The sequence below is a fragment of the Malania oleifera genome, chromosome 2 (genome assembly GCF_029873635.1).
Source record: "Malania oleifera isolate guangnan ecotype guangnan chromosome 2, ASM2987363v1, whole genome shotgun sequence".
NCBI lineage: Eukaryota > Viridiplantae > Streptophyta > Magnoliopsida > Santalales > Ximeniaceae > Malania > Malania oleifera.
This window is the reverse complement of record NC_080418.1, coordinates 93,416,429-93,434,327: the sequence shown is the minus strand read 5'-3', so window position 1 is coordinate 93,434,327 and position 17,899 is coordinate 93,416,429. Positions and strand designations below refer to the sequence as shown.

At 37.4% G+C, this 17,899-nt stretch overlaps 1 protein-coding gene across 3 annotated transcripts in view; it reads right to left on the bottom strand.

Moving 5' to 3' along the window:
* LOC131149872 (uncharacterized) overlaps nt 1-17,642 on the bottom strand; it is a 72,226-nt gene extending 54,584 nt beyond the window's left edge. For all 3 annotated transcript variants that reach the window (XM_058100659.1, XM_058100660.1, XM_058100661.1), the window contains exons 1-9: nt 17,035-17,642; nt 16,321-16,777; nt 8,003-8,257; nt 7,706-7,918; nt 7,494-7,625; nt 7,187-7,316; nt 7,040-7,086; nt 6,858-6,959; nt 6,565-6,672 (exon numbers count right to left, since the gene is read on the bottom strand). In XM_058100659.1, coding sequence (XP_057956642.1) covers nt 6,565-6,672; nt 6,858-6,959; nt 7,040-7,086; nt 7,187-7,316; nt 7,494-7,625; nt 7,706-7,918; nt 8,003-8,257; nt 16,321-16,777; nt 17,035-17,450 — 1,860 coding nt within the window. In that variant the 5' untranslated portion in view covers nt 17,451-17,642. The remainder of the gene's footprint in view (nt 1-6,564; nt 6,673-6,857; nt 6,960-7,039; nt 7,087-7,186; nt 7,317-7,493; nt 7,626-7,705; nt 7,919-8,002; nt 8,258-16,320; nt 16,778-17,034) is intronic.
* Between the last annotated feature and the right edge of the window lie 257 nt (nt 17,643-17,899).

Genomic DNA, 17,899 nt, shown 5'->3' with positions numbered 1-17,899 from the left:
TTTTATTTAATGCGTTAGGATTCCCAAATCAATTTTGGGATCGAGTCCATTAAGGACTTGGATTGTGATATTTTACATTTCCAATAGGAGTAAGTTCCCCTACCCTATATATATGTGACCTTATGGAGCTTTTCCATCCAAGCAATCACATAATTCATAGCCTTTGGCTAATTTGGAGGCAGATCCCCTCGAAGTGATCAAACCCTATTTTCTCTTGCTATTTTGCCTTCTTAAAATTTCCCCAATTTATCCACAATAAAACCCTAGTGTCTAATCATTTGGTATCAAAGTCAGCATTCTTGTGGATGTCACTAACCCACCAACAAAAGCAGGATCTTGGAATTCTTGATCTTCACTCATCTGCAATGGCCTCAAAAAATTCAATAGAATCCCAGTTGGAAGCTAGGCCAAAGGTTGAACTTAGCAATATGTTTAAGTCTCAATTTGAAGAGATCCAGACATCGCTCTCTAAACTACTCATCACATCTTCCCAAAAAGAGAGAGAAGATGATGCCTCTACATCAGCTATCATAGGAAGCATCGTAGTGCGCAAAGGAGGTTACTATTAGGATTCCCAAATCAATTGGGATTTTCTATTTAATGATAGGATTCCCAAATCAATTGGGACTTCTAATTAATTTATTACCATTCCCGATGAATTCTATTTAATGTTAGGATTATTCAATGTTGGGATTTTTATTTAATATTAGGATTCCCAAATCAACTGGGATCGAGTCCATTAAGGACTTGGATTGGGGTATTTTACAGTCCTAATAGGATTAAGTTCCATACCCAATATATACGTAACCCTACAAGGCTTTTCCATCCAAGCAATAACATAATTCATAGCCTCCAACTAATTTTGAGGAAGATCCCCTCGAAGTGATCAAACCCTATTTTCTCTTACTATTTTCCCTTCGTAAAATTTCCCAAATTTCTCCACAATAAAACCTTACGATCTTATCATTTGGTATCAAATCCATCATTCTTGTGAATGTCGTTAACCCGCCAACAAAACCAAGATCTTGGAATTCTTGAACTTCATTCATACGCAATGGCCTCAAAAAATTCAGCAAAGTCCCAAATGGAAGCTAGGCTAAAGGCTCAACTTAGCAATATGTTTGAGTCTCAATTTGAAGAGATCCAAGCATCACTCTCTAAACTACTCATTACATCTTCCCACAAAGAGAGAGAAAATGATGCCTCTACATCAGCTAATCATAAGAAGCAATCATACACATGCGAATGAGGTTACCAAGGACAGCATGATAGTGGTCCTAATCGTATAAAGGAGGAATTTCCAAGATGGGATAGTGATGACCCTACCGATTGGGTTTCTACGGCTGAAAAATACTACACTCCAGAAACATCTAAAGTTGAGATTGCTTCTATTAGTCTGGATGGCAATGCTATTCAATGGTATAACTAGTTTGAAGCTCGTTATGGAATGCCTTCATGGGCAGAATTTGTTTCTGGATTACTAGTCCGATTTGGGCCCACTGGATATGAGAATATCAATGGAGATCTTGCTAAAAAACGCCAAACTAGCACTTCTTTGAGTATCGGACACAATTTGAGCAACTATCAAACAAGACTAAATATTGGAATGAAAGCCAAATCATCAATACTTTAATTGAAGGTCTCCCACCTGACATTCGGCATAAGGTCAAAGTACATCAGTGATCAGCCACAAACTATAACTGCTGCAATTTCCTTTGCACGGTTAGAAGAAGAGAATAACAACGTTGCCCCAACAAGACCATTAGCAAGCACAATGTCAACAACACTATCACACCACCTAATCCTCACAATCCTCTTGCCAAACGATTGACTCTGGAGGAACTTAAAGAGAGAGTGACAGAAGTTTTGAGCTAGCATTGTGAAGAAAAGTGGCATAGAGGGCACCGTTGCAAAAAGGACGACTGTTGATGATAGAACTAGTGGAGGAGCCACACAAGGTTGAGGATGACCCCCCTTATTCAGATTAGGAAGGTATGGAATCTGATGATAATAATGAATCTATTACTTCTTGAGTTCATGCATTAGCTGGTTATGCTAATCCTCAAACCATGAAAATCAGTGGCTTCATAAAACGACAACCTATTACTATCTTAATTGATACAAGTAGCTTTAACAATTTCATGGACACTAAAATTGCAAAACGGCTAGCCTATCCTGTGGAGAAATGTGAAAATTTTGATGTGAAGGTTGTAGATGGAAGGACCTTGACATGTCAAAGCAAGTGTTCAAAGGTTAAATTTACTATGCAAAACCATGACTTGTATGTTGATTTCTTTTTGCTACCACTAGAAGACTATGAAGTGGTTTTGGGTATTGACTAGCTAAGAATTTTAGGTGATATAACTTGGAATTTCTCTAAACCGGTTGACGTTTGCCGTGAATGGCTAAAGAGCGACTCTTAAAGGCAAATGTTGTGGTAAAGTCACTATAGTTTCAAGCCATCGTATGGAGAATCTCCTTAAAAAAGGAGCGACATGGCTTCCTGGTACAACTTCGAGCACCATAGTTACAACATTAATCTGGCCAAGATGAAGGGCTAGACTCTCTTATTTCAATATTTTCTAACCTATTTGCAGAGCCACGAGGATTGCCACCTCAGCAAATACATGATCGCCATATTCCTTTATTGCCAAGTAGTGTCCCTACTAATGTTTGTCCTTATCGCTATCCTTATTTTCAAGAAGAAAAAAAAAATAGTGAAAGAAATGTTAGATGCGAGCATAATTCAACCAAGTGTCAGTCTATATTCTTCTCCTATCTTATTGGTGAAGAAGAAGGATGGCTCTTGGCGGATGTGTGTTGATTATCGAGCATTGAACAAGAACTATGAAGGATAAATATCATATCCCTATTGTGGATGAATTGTTAGATGAGTTGGGAGGAGAGCCCAGCAATTCACCAAACTCGAATTGAGATCGGGCCATCACCAGATTCGGGAACACAAGGATGGCATTCAGAAGACTATGTTTATAACTCATGACGGCCATTATGAGTTATTGGTTATGCCTTTTGGGTTAACCAATATGCCTTTGACCACCTTCCAAAGTCTCCTGAATGACATTTTCCGACCTTACCTATGCAAGTTTGTTCTTATATTTTTTTATGATATCCTAATATATAGCCCATCTCTTGAAGACCATTTGGGTCATTTGCAAATTGTACTCACCACTCTTCATGAGAATCTTTTGTTTGTCAAGAAATCTAAATGCAGTATTGCTCAATCACATGTAGAATACCTTGGGCATATTGTTTCCCAAGAAGGTATTTTTAGTTGATCCTTCTAAAATACAAGTGATGAAAGACTTGCCTATTCCACAAACAATCAAAATTCTGTGAGGATTTTTGGGGTTAGCTGGTTACTACCACAAGTTTGCCAAGGATTACTGAAAGATTAGTGCGCAGCTGACCGCTCTACTAAAAAAAGGATGCATTCAAATGGAGTAAGGAAGCTAAACAAGCCTTTGTCAAGCTTAAGCATGCAATATCCATCACACCAGTTCTTGCCTGTCAGATTTCAACAAGGTGTTCATCATTGAGTTTGATGCATCAGGAGTTGGCATTGGTGCAGTTTTAATGCAAGACAAATGCCACATCAGCATGTCTGTTTATGACAAAGATATGCTAGCCATAGTGCATGCAGTTACGAAGTGGAGACCATATTTAATTGTTTAAATTCAAACTGATCACAAGAATTTGAAGTATTTTTTGGATCAACGAATCTTTTCCATGGAACAACAAAAGTGGGTCATTGACTAGTTGGGCTATGATTATGAGATAATTTACAAGAAAGGGACCAAGAATGTGGTGACAAATGCATTCTCACGACTTCCTGAACAAGTTGAACTTATAGCTATTTTTGTAAATGCATGTACTACTCTCGGACAAATTAGAAAGGAATGGTGGCTAAATATAGAGACTAGAGGTATTATCCAAAAGCCACAAAAAGAGCCAACTTCAGTCCTTCTTTCCTTACCTTTGGAAACTCTTTAAACTTGCTGTATAAAGGGAAGATTTTATTAGTGCCTAAGTCAGTTGACAAGCAAACCATACTACAAGAATTACACACATCACTGACTGCAGATCACTCTGGTTTTCTTAGAACCTACAAGCACATTTCTCAGGAATTTTAGTGGAAGGGAATAAAGGGTGAAATCAAAAAGTTTGTGGCAGAATGTGATGTTTTTCAACAACAGAAAGGGGAAATCGCCGCAAGTCCAGGCTTTCCACAGCCTCTTCCTATTCTAGAAGAAGCTTGGACAGATATCTCTATGGATTTCATTAAGGGACTACCATCTTCTCATGACAAGTCTACTATTCTTTGTTGTCCTGGACCGTCTCACAAAATATGCTCATTTTTGTGCCATAACTCACCCTCATACTGCTATAAGTGTTGCTCGTACTTTTGTTGAGAATATTGTTAAGCTGCATAGAATTCCTCATTCTATTGTTAGTGATCGTGACAAAGTTTTTACCAACAACTTTTGGAAGGAGCTTTTCCATTTGCAAGGAACACAATTGAATACGAGCATTGCATATCATCGACAATCAGATTGGCAAACTGAAGTTGTTAACAGGTGCTTGGGGACTTATCTTCGTTGCTTTACTAACAACAAAGCGAAGGATTAGATACAATGGCTTCCATAGGCGAAATGGTGGTATAATACCACTTATCAATCCTGTACCAAGTTGACTCCATTCAAGGTTGTTTATGGTTGAGCTCCTCCTGCTCTTGCTAGGTATTCAACTAGATCATCCAGGGTTGATCAAGTTGACAAGGAGTTACATGATTGAGACAAAGTGCTTCAACTCCTCAAGGAAAATCTTGTTACAGCTCAAGCTCGTATGAAACAATAAGCTAATAAGCACCATAGTGAAAGGTAACTCTCAGGGGAAGATTAGGTGTTTCTCAAGCTACAACCCTATAGACAGATATCTGTGACTGTTCGTTCTTCAATTTAGTTGTCTCCTTGACTCTACAGGCCTTATAAGACCCTAAAACTTATAAGCCCTATTGCTTATCGTCGACTTACCAACAGGTTCTAAGGTACACCCAGATTTTCATGTCTTTTGCCTCAAAAAGAAGTTAGGGGAGCAAGTTACCATGCAGCACCACTTGCCTAATGTTGCACCTACTTATGAGGTTCAAGTGCAGCCACAAGCAATTTTGGATCGCTGGGTGATCAAACGTAGAATTCAAGACAATATAGAAGTTTTAATTCACTAGTTTCACTTACCATCTAAAGATGCAACTTCGAAAACTTATCAATCCTTGGAGGAGAGATTCCCAGAGATTATTGCTGCTCAACCTTGAGGACAAGGCTGACTTGAAGGAGGCAAGAATGTTAGGACTCCCAAATCAATTTGGATTTTTTATTTAATGATAGGATTCCCACATCAATTGGAATTTGGGATTTCTAATTAATCTACTATGATTTCCAATGAATTCTATTTAATGTTAGGATTATTTAATGTTGAGATTTTTATTTAATGTGTTAGGATTCCCAAATCGATTGGGATTGTCCTTAAGGACTTGGATTGAGATATTTTACATTCCTACGAGGAATAAGTTTCCATACCTTATATATATGTAAACCTAAAGGGTTTTTCCATCCAAGCAACAACATAATTCATAGCCTTTGGTTAATTTGGAGGCAGATCCCCTTGAAATGATCAAACCCTATTTTCTCTTACTATTTTCCCTCGTTAAAATTTCCCCAATTTATCCATGATAAACCCTAGGGTCTTATCAGGATCTGCACATTTAGCATTTAGTTGGGGCTTAATGCTAGAATTTTCAAGAATTCTGTCATTCCTATTGATCTTTTCATGGTATAGGTTGGGTTTCTTTGCGTTACTTTTTCAGCAGATGGTTTTTTCAGTGGAATGCTTCTGACTTAAAGAGGGACTAGACAGCCACTCTGGCGATTCTCTTATGGTCTTAAATTTTTGTAATTTTGCCCAAATTTGAATTCAATTTTTATATTTTAGAGGGTTCAAAATGAGATCAAGTTTCTTTTTTTCTGTGCAAGTTCAACCAATGTTATGAATTTCCAAGATTTCTACCAAAATTCCCAGAATTTCAGGAATTTAAAATAAAAACTGAAGAAAAACCAGAAAAATTTAAGACTTCTTTTTTGTTTCTAAATTATTCAAAACAATTTATTCTAATATTTCTCAATTTTTAAATCATAATTTCCATAATTTTTAAATGTTTTTGGTGTTTCTTTAAATTGAAATCAAAATTTTTTTCAAACTTTTTGTAAATTGAGACCCTCAAAATTTCTATCGAAATTGAAAGTTTAGTCCTTGAGTTCTTCTAAACATCGTATTTTTCTTCTAGACATCTTATTTTTGTTCTTCTAAATTTGCTTTAAATTTTTACTAGTGGAGGATAACTCATTCTTCCTTCTGTATATCATTTTTTCTCTCAATATAATTCTTTTTTTATCTTTTAGAAAAATGTTAGCAACAAGAAAATTATAGCAGGCTAAAAGGGACAATAATTATAAAATTAATATTGAAGTAAAAATTACTGAGTACCACCTGAAATGAAGATGGACATGCAACATTGCCTGCATCCTCAAGACATGAAACTATCTTCAAAGTTCCAATTAGGCCCATCTTCTTGTATTTCATATCTGGATTACTGATCTGCAAATAAGAGTGGTCGCACAAATCAAACAATTTAAAATCATTATAAGCACCATATATTGGTGATCGTTACAACATGGAATCTTGAACACAGAAGCTCAGCTTGAAAGCACTTTAAAAGTATTTAGTGTTTAAAAACAAGAAATCCCAAACAACAACAACACAAGAATATATGCATCCAATACCTGCTTCCTCACAATCATAAAAAGCTCATTTGCAAAGGAAGACCCAAAAGAATCTGCAGTAGATTTAGCCCACAGTGCCAGATGGCCGAAAACATCATAGACCTGCCGCATGGAAAAGCTAGCATGATAACAGACAAACACTTCAACATCAAGAATAATATTATGAAAAGAGCAAAACCTACCTTGTGCAGATTTTCAATACTAAATCCCTCCAAGTAATCCAAGATGCCTACATTGTTGGATGAGAACAAGTAACGGAGGAAGTAAACTAAGAAATAGATCACTTAGAAGGTTAAATTTTATGTATAATTCACAAAAGTGTTCTATACCATTTATGTGAGAAGAGAGTGGAACCATTTCCTGTGAAAGTTTGGAGGCCAGCAGAATCATGGTGTCCAAAGCAGAACCCACTTCAAAACTAATGCCAGAACCCACATGAGCAACTAATGCACCTAGAACCTGCAAAAACAAAACAAAGTTTAAAAAAAAAAAAAAAAATCAATACCAAAAAAAAAATAATAATAAAAACAAAACAAGTGTGTGCACATTCACACACGCATGCACAAAATGAGTTCCTAACCTGCAACGTCCTACCAATGAGATTACATATGAAAAATATTTGGTCAGGTTGCTTACTTCCTGTCTGGAGTAAGTATCGACAAATCCTTCAAATAGACAGGTGTACATGTGAATACCAAACTCCCTTGCTTTTGTTTCTTTGCATGCCAATAAGTACTCGGACAAGGACAGAAACAAGGGAAAATAATCCTGATGCAATTCAGTACGACACTCAAAAATGTTTCTAAATTGATCATTTAATCTATGAATGAACAAAAAACTAGCTATACCTGTACCAATGCCTTACTTCCCCGGATGCACTGATCAAAGAGACCTTCTTGAATAAAGCCTTCAATGATTTTTTTTTTGAGTATCTTTTCTACATTTTTTTGCAGGGATTTACCATTCATGTATATGAGCATAAGCAGCCATATGTCAATGACTTTGTGATCCTGGGGTTTCTCAAGGCTTTTTAGTTCTTTCAAGATCTCCTCACAGAGTTTCTGTAATACAACTACATATAAGAACTTGCATATGGCACGTTACAAAAGATTGAGACACAAAGAACCAACAGAAAAAAAACATACATTCTTAAATTGAAGACCAGATCTCAAGGAATCAAGAATTGAAGCCTCTGAATTGTCTAGAGGCGACTTCCCTTTAAGTTTATTTTGGTGCATTGCATCAGAACTCGAGACACTGACAAATTTTACTTGTTCACGAATCCTTGAGATTATTCTTCGAGCATTTACTGGTGTTGCAGAAAGCAGTAAGAATCTGAGTAGATATGGCATTTGGTCTTCATCAATTATTCCAATGCATGATAATGCAATGGTGATTACCTTTAAAAAGAAAAAGCATAACATTCATAAATTGGGGAACTCATATGCTAAAAACTAATAAAGCACCAAAAGCAAATAAAGTTTGGCTCCAATCATGACCATCCGTGTGTGCACGAGGTGCATTTAGTATTAAAAAAATGAAAGGTTAATTTCTAGTACAGCAGGATTACTAAATGTGGGGCTGTGTTTTTTAGAAAAACACTGGTAGCAAGCAGCAAACAAGTAAACTAACAAACAAACACATGCCCCAATCCCAACTCCATTACACCCACCTGCCCACCCAAGACACAAAGGCATGCATGCGAAGAAACACAATTAACAAGAAATAAGTAACCTAGCATATGAAAGCATGCCCCAACCCACACTGTACCTGCCCACACAACACCACAGACAACCAACGCACAAATACATATTGTGGGGATGGAGAGAAGGGGAAGACACGTGTATACACATGCACAAGAATACACACGCATAACAGTTGGATTGGGATGGACAAAAATGAACCCTGCAAAAAATTGAGATCATAACAAGCACAAACCCCAGGTGCGAGTGGATATTCCCTCATGAGTGCATGTGTGTATGACATACGTTTCATAAATGAGGAACACAATACCTGAGAAAGCGCCAAAAGCAAATTTAACTTTTGTTTAAAAAATAAAAAATTAATGTTACAAAAAGAGGAAAAAAAAAAAACCATTAATTTCTTGATAGTGTGGCATTGGATGTAGTGCTATGTCCCAAAAACTCAATTAGTCATAAGCACCAATAGCAAATTTAACTTCTGTATTAAAAAAAATAAATAAATGTATCAGTGTATGTAACCAAAAAAGAATTGATTAATTTCTTGATAGTTTCGATTGATTGTAGGGCAACGTATCATGGCTAGCAACAAGTAACAAATAAATAAACAAGCACATTGCCCCGACCCCAACTTCACCTGCCTACCAACACATACATGCACATGCACACGCCCATGCAGGGGCTGACTACCCCCCGCCCTCCCCAAGTTAGTCTCTATGTTCATTAAACTCTAATAGATATGGTCCACCTTACAAATCTATTAAACCCACCCGCCTGCCCGCCCTCCACCCCTAGTTGTTGTGTTCGGATAAAATTATACATTGTTTCATTTTATATCCTTTGGTATTGTAGTAAATTCCAACTATGTCCAACCTAGTTCAAAGGAAACTCCACCTGCAAGCACAGCTGCAGCATGAAAGTCGGGTAAATCTGGAGCATTTGCTTTTGGTACCTCTCTTGTTCTCCATGAGATTTGGATAGCAAGTCTAGATTTCCAATTTTCATGTTCATTTTCCTCTTTGGAAGGCACTAAATTTGGCGGCAAGGAGGGCATCTCATGCCAAGTAGAAAAGAGATTGAATGAGGAGCATACATTGAAGCTTGAGAAAGTTCTATGCATAACTATGAAGTCAAGGGGGAGTTGTGTTTTGGTGCATCGCACCCAGCCTTCTCATTTTTACTTGCTACCAGACTATCTTAGATGCTCTTTGTGGCCATTGATTCATTCTTTGTGCTTCAAATCCATCAAATAATCTCTATTGGTTAATGCACTTTATCGGTTGTGATTGGAAGCATGGATTTCAGACCATGAATTTAAACTTGGGTAGATTATTCTTGTGATAACCACACCCTTTAAGCCATGGTAGTTTTAATTACTTTCATAAATTTGCATGGCTGTTGCTTCTTTACTTTGTATAGAATGAGTTGATACTAACCATGCTCTGCATTAATTAAGTTGCGTTAATTTATATTGGAAATTTCAATCAAATATATGAGTGGTAAGAGGAACTTAGGAGAAAATAAATAAAGAAAACACATGTCCAAACATAATAACATAGGAGTTGGGGCAGAAACAGAATAAAAATAGAGAGGGGCATAGGGAAACCAGAGGGGACACCTGGTAAACAGGTGACAACACTGCAGGGCCCTAGTTGCCACCAGCTGCTGCTGTCCTGCCTTGTTTCCAGCCTAGAAGGGGACACTTGGCTGGCAGCTGACAGCAAGTAGCTGCTGTCCTGATCCATTTCTAGCCATGCAAAGCCAGCAAGAACACTAGATGTAATAAACTCTTGCTGTATACCCTAGTTCTAAAGAGTTAGAAACGAAGGAAGAGAGAAAACTCTGCAGAAAATCAGGGAATTCAAGGAAAATCAGAAGAAAATACATAAAATTCAGAGGAACCTTAAAATAAATCGGAGAAGATGAGAATCAAGGTAGGTGTAGAATCTTCATTTATTCATCTAAGTATTTTGGGTAAAAAATTGAGTTTTTTCTAAATAAAAAAGGTAGAAACTTGCATGAAACTGAATCCTGACAAGGAAATATTTAAGCTTGTTATTTCTAATCACTAGTTATGGCAGCAAATATGTTCTTACGACTTATTGGTTACCATAGCTGCATATTTTGTTTTACTTGGAAAATTCAATGTGACAGATATTGATCTCAATGACAGTTTTACTTGATATGGCATGGCTTGTGTGCCTATATTGAATTGCTCTTATGTGAAATAGCTGGCACTGTTTGTTGTTTGTGGCTATGATACTGTGAAATTTGAGCAAGTAGGGATTGTGTCTCCCTTGGGTGAAAGGCCCTAAACTTCCGGATGGAATTTCTGCACTAAGCACAGGTTGGCCAAGCTGGATATTGGCATCTGTTTGAGATAAAAATTACACTTGTTTGAGACCGCACTAACACTTTGAAGTAATGTTGAAAAGCATGGTATTTGAATGTCTTGTGATGGTAACTTTAGATGAAGAGTTTGCTTAGATTAGGGACTGTGTTAATGACAGTATGATTTTTTTTCTTGCAAAAGATATTCATTAGATAGAATAAGAATGTACAATAAGGAGAAGAGACATCTCCTTAACAAAGTCTGAGAAACCCTAGGGAAAACAAAATAAGAAAACCAAAAAGTGAGAAAACAGCCCAAGGAAATCAGGTTAAAAAAGAGAAAACCAATGTAAAGACCCAGAAAAACAATAATAAAGAAAAAAAAAAAGGGAAATCGGTTTGGTGCAGGACCAAACTATCGACGGTTTGGCAAGCTCAGAGAAAACCGTCGATGGTTTTAAGTTACCGAGGTCCAGTAAGGGTAAAACAATAAGAATCGGTTTGGTTAAAGACCAAACCGTCGACGGTTTTGTCTGGGCCATCACACCTATAAACAGGAATCTAATTCATTTTTTTGGGGATATCTCTCTCTCTCCTCTAGGATTACGAAATCTTCTCTTTCTCTCTCTTAATTTTCTCTCCAAACTCAACCAAATTGAAGAATAAACACCATTCCAGTGTCCTAGCATCAATCCTTAGCAGTTTAACCGGAAGCAGATTCGTTGTTTGGGAATCCTAGGCACCACTCCAAGGATAAGGTAAGGGGAATAGATTATGTCAGCTATTTTAGAAAATTTACCCGATTAAATTGAAGTAAATGATTATTGAAATGATGAATATGATTTTACCGAATATTCAGGCATATGGAAATAGTAATTATGAATAATTATATACATGTTTTGGAAAACCAGGTATATTTTTCCCAAGAAGTCATTATATTATGAATTACTACCCAAATTGTGTGGCATGAGTAGGGTTATTTTACAGTATAAATCAGCATGTAGAATATTTTATGATGATACAAAACAAGTACGATTTTATACAGAATTATTACAAGATATGTTTCAAGACAGATATATGATATAACAGTTCAGCCGGCTATATGCCGAGTTCAGTATGACATAACAGTTCTGCCAGCTATATGCCGAGTTCAGTATGATATAGCAGTTCAGCCGGCTATATGCTGAGTTCAGTATGATATAGCAGTTCAGCCGACTTTATGCCGAGTTTAGACGGCTTTATGCCAAGTTAAGAAATGACAGTTTATACAGAAATATGATATGATAGATTTTATACAGAATTATAAAAATGAGATCAAGTTAGAGATTTATTATTTATGAACAATATTATATGGCATAAGAACCCTGATGGACCAATTATATTCAGAGCACGATATCGTAACTAGCTAGATCAGCCAGTGCCACCACACTACTCAGATAGAGTGTTGGTGAATGGATAGTCGATTGAGCACAAAGAAGAGTAGAATACCCCCTGGCAGTCCGGACTAGGTTGGGTAGGCCAATCGTACTTACAAACGCGTTATATTTGGCTTAGCGTGGTAGGTCAGCCATTACTAAGTCTTGCCTACGGGCTGCACAACCCTATCATGTCGGGTTATTACATGATATTATATGATTGTCCATTCAGGGAAAATTTCTTTTATGTATAGATATAACAGATGATTTACATATATAGAGAAACTTATTACATCAGAGTATATGATACACTTAAACTCATGTTGTGTTACGTTAATTATTTGCAGGATATGTATATGATACACTTAAACTCATATTGCCACACACTGATAATAATTTATCCCTTCTTACTGAGAGGTGTCTCACTCCCATAATTTAACATTTCAAGAAATCTAGCGAGCCAAGCTTAGAGAGCTCCAAGGTGAGACTGTTTAGTTTGGGTTAAAATAAATATTGGTGAGACTCTAATATGCTTTGTATACCTTGGGTTGTAGTATTATTTGGTTTTGGGAGATACTATTGTATTATGATGGTTTTAGAACTCTGGTATTGTGTTTGGAGTTATATATATATGTATGTGTTTCCGCTGTTTGGTTTATAGACTGGATTATGGACAGGTATACCCGGTACCCCACTTCGGGTTCGGGTTGTTATAGTTATGACATCAAAGATGCATGTATGATAGAATAGCTTTCCAGGCCCCACCGGGTTCAGGGCACTACAGTATATGGTATCAGGGCATATTTATTTTATATATATATATATATATATATATAGAAAATTTGGGGTCACTTCAACCAATGCTACTGAATATACCTGAGAAGCATATCCCCCTTGAAATTACCATTACCCATGCACCATAGAGAAGGCAGAAAATTAATCTTCTTCCACATCAATAAAAATGCTAATTTCTTCCCTGAAAATACACACGAGTTTTGTTCCTTCCACAAGCCCCAAAACACTGCAAATAAAGCACTAACCCATAGCGCTTTTCCTTCCTTCTTCCTACCAAACCCAACAAAAGATATTGCCAACAACTATTCCACTGTCCCTAGACAAACCCAACTTTATCCAAAATGACTAAATAACTTGTTCCCAAACCTTCCAAGAAAAATTACAATGCAAGACAAGATGCAAAGCAGATTCTAAGCAGTTAAGAAAAAACACACATACATCTAGAGAGAGCCCTTAAAAGCCTCCTAATCTGCAGCAAGTTATTGGTATTTATCCTATTAAGCACAACCAACAAAATAAAAGCTTTGATTTTAAAGGAGGTTTTGGCCTTCCAAATAGTTCTGTAGAGAGGGGAGGAAATGTTACTGCTAACTAAGAATTCACAAAAAGATTTGCAAGAATATACCCCTAAGGGATCCAACAGTCAAGATCGGCTATCAGCTTCCAAGGATACTTGACAATTATTCAACAGGATCAACATAGCTCATTTATTTCCCTATCGTTCAAGGATCGCCTAAAATGAAATTTTCAAGAAGGTAAAGGACCAGCTGGATCAACAAGGAAAGAGGAAGTGGAATCATTTTGTCCTGAGATCAATCAAAATAGGCAAGGAAAAGAGGTGGACAAGACAATATTTGACATTATTCCCCAACAAAAGTATTTCCAAAAACGAGTATTACACCCCTTACCCAACACAAATTTAGTATTGGAAACAAAGATAGGGTAAATATGAGAAATAGTTTTCCATAAACTTTCTGAAGAACATCTAGAACCAAATTGGTATCTCATCCATTCTCATCAAGTCCAAACTTGCTAACTTTATGCCACAGAGAAGAATCCTCTAAAGGGGTCGGCCAAAGCCATTTAGCCAATAGAGCCATATTTTCAGACACCAAATTTCCAAGACCAAAACAACCTTCCTGCTTAGACCTACAAACTACCAACTCACCAAATGATCCCTAAAACCTTCTACCGCTGACCAAAGAAAATCTCTCATGATCCTCTCAATCTTACTAGCAACAACCACTATAATTTTAAAAATAGAAAGAAAATACAACGGGATACTAGAGAGACAAGCATGGATTAGAGTAATCCAACCTCCCAAGGAAAAAAGAGCTCCCTTCCACCCATATAGACACTTGGACACTCTCAACTATTGGGTCCCAAAAGCTAACTTAGGATTGCCCTCCAAAGGAACCCCTAGATAGGACAACAGTTTACTTCTATGACAATTTTAGGTTTATACTGAAGGAAAGCCCCACTTGCTAGGTTTTCCAAGAGACTGCCACTTTTGACATGTACCACAAGTTGGCAAGAAGACGCTAGAGATACTAAGCATGTGTTTGTTGGCGAATATGTATTTAGTCTACAAAGTGTGAAAAATGATGTATGTAAAGTACAGCCCAACAAAGAGTTTGTCAATGAAAGTAGAACTTTTTTCGATTGCTTTACAAAATACATGTATGTATCTTGTGTTTTAACAAATGTTCACTTTTAATTGGCTTATTACTTTCTTTCAAATGATGGTTTTGCAAAACATATTCTTCCCTAGGCCCTATGCCTCCATGGGATTTTTGGATGGAGTCACAGTTGGGCACATGCCAAAAATCAGGGGCATAATAATTCATACAAAACACAATATAATTTTGTATTGCACTTTGTTTGACTTCACACAAATCCAAATTCAAACTCCAAGCCCCCAATCATTTGGTTAGAGTATGTGGATATTTAGTATACTTAAGATATGTAGGCTTTTTTTCTTATTTATGAATGTTGTTGTTGACTTTACATAATGAATACAATAAAAACAACAACAAAACCAAACCTTAAGTCCCCAGGATGGGTCGGCTACATGAATCCTTTTCCACCAATTTATGTGATCATGGACACTTTACATGATGAATATATTGTTAATATCTTTGTATTTTTATTTGAGTAAAGCATTGTACTTTAATTTATGTTTAAAAAAAAATTAGATGCAATATATATTTCACCCCTGCAAGGGATAGATCCTGCATCCACCATTGTGTGACACATGCATACTAAAACACATATAAGCCACAAAAGGAAATCAATGTCAAGTTCAAGATGATGCAAGGTTGCTAGGTTTCCCAAAAAGAAATAGTAACAAACCAGAAAAAAAATAAGTAAGCAAATGCACAGGTGCATGCCCCTCAGTCCCCTCTCATTGGCCCAACATATCTAAGGGGCACACCCCCTGAAAAATGTTTATGGAGAGTTGAAGGTTAGGCTAAGTTTCCCAGGCAAAAAATAAGTAAGCTAATGCACAAATGCATGCCCCCAGTCCCCAAGAAAAAGAGTTTGTGGAGAGTTGAAGGTGAGGCAAAGTCTCCTATAAACACTCAGGTAAAAGTTTTTAAAAAAAAAAAATGTAGGTACATTAGCAGCACAGGCAAAAAATAAGTAAGCTAATGCACAAATGAATGCCCAGTCCCCACCCACTGGTACAACATATCAAAGGGCACACCTCAAAAAAAACATTTGTGGAGAGTTGAAGGTGAGGCTATGTTTCCTGTAAACACGCAAGTAATACATTAAAAAAAAAGTAAGCACTTCAATAAATAAGTGCATGGTCCCTCTTACCCCCCCCCAACACCCCACCACACTCAAAAAACAAACCAACAACAACCATTTTCGAGCAAAAAGTGCCTATGCCAGAGAGTTACTTTTAGAATTGAAACCATGCACCATTCTGCGAACAAAAAATTATTAATTACGGCATGAGATAGAAGACAAACCCATGACAAAAAATATGACTTCATTGGGGATGTTTTTCCATAAGAAATAAGATCTATAGGAAGTAGTTGTATGGCACGATTAACATTGACAATATAAGCTTCTGAATTAATTCAGTTCATAGAAACACCCACATACACATACATGCACTAAAAATTAATCCAAATTCAATTCACCAATAAGGTAAGCCAAATTAACTCATAAATAAATAAATAGTTCAATATCAGATTGTGTATCATGGAAAACCTGCTCCTGCAACTGATCATCCAAATTTAAATTGGACAAAGAATCAAGCACAGGCACAATGACATTTGAATCCTCACGAAGGATCTTCTCAAGGTAATCAACCACGGCCCTGTCATTCTTATCCCCAATAATCTCTGGCAGTGATCCAATAATCTCTTTCTTTAAATTGAGCGGGCAAATTGAAAGCACTTGCAACAATTTCTCAGTAAATGAATTGGAATCAACAAGGAAATCGAGCCACCGGAATTGGCTGAGGATTAGCCTAGAAATATCATTTTCAAGTATTGCCGCTGTTTTGTCACATTCCGGAACTACATCAAAATATTCTGGAAGCTTCTCTAGAAGCATGATCTGAAGATCTAGCTGAATTGAAGGAACCAGTAAGAGATGCCGCATTAGGCTGTCACAAAAAGAAGAGCCATAACTAGATCCACCCCGGTTACACGAGACTAAAACCCTAATAGAAGTGCAGCAATGTCAGTAAATGATATAATTTTCCAAAAAAACAAAAAACCACCATGGTCTGTTTTGCTGCCGATAAATTGTACGGATATAAAAAATAATAATAGAACTTCCCGATTCTGAGTTTAAGAATTTTGCAATTATTTGAGAATCGAGACAATAAAAGAGAGCACTTATTTTGCACAGTTCTTTCTCTAATTCCCTGCAGTTTCTCGGCAACTAAACGGTGCAAAGGATGAAAGGAAGCGAGACCTGCGGAAATTGTGGGGGGACTGAATGTAAAACGAAAAGGCAGAGAGGAATTGGGAGCGGAGAGGCGCATTAACGGAGGAGGAGAAGAGGCGATGAAGGCGACCGCGGAACTTATGAGGATCAGAGGGAAGGCAGGGCGGGCCGGCCGGGTTGATTAGTGTGCACCCAGCGTCTGCAAGCACTGACACCATCTTCTCCATTATTACGGCTTCTGGTTGTACGCCGCTGGTATGGCCCTGGATGTCTCCAGAAGAGGCCTCGGCTGCAGTTGCAGTGGCAGTGGCAGTGGCATTGGAGATGCTGGCGGTGGAGTTGGTGGGGCGTCTGGGGATTTTAGGCGGGGAAGATGAAGGGATGGAGGCGGAAGAGGGCCTCTTGCGGGAAGAGACTTGGTGATGGTGGTGGAGAAGAACCATAGCCTGGATTCGCGTATCCGGGTTTTGGTAATTTGAACAGCTTCTGGGGAGAGGGAGAGGGAGAGGGAGAGGGAGAGGGAGAAGCGAGGACGCAGAAAGAACAGAGTGACGATGCTACCGCCGCCTCCGCCAAAACGCAGAAGAAACTGTCGTCCCGATTCCCGCCTTCAGAAATCAATTTTCATTTTTTTCTTTTTTTTCCCCTCCGCGGACTCCATTCAAATTTCTTTTCATCTCCTTCCAAAATTTAAACATAAAACTCCATTCAAATTTCCAGCTTCTCAAATGGAGTTTTTTTTCCGATTTATCTCTTTTTTATAAAAATATATTAAATAATTCCCTATTCTGGAAAATATTTTTCAAATGATTCTAACGTAATCTCACTACTTGGACCAAGTAGCGAGATTTACTAGGGATGAATGAGGTTGGTTTAGACGCGTAGCAAATCT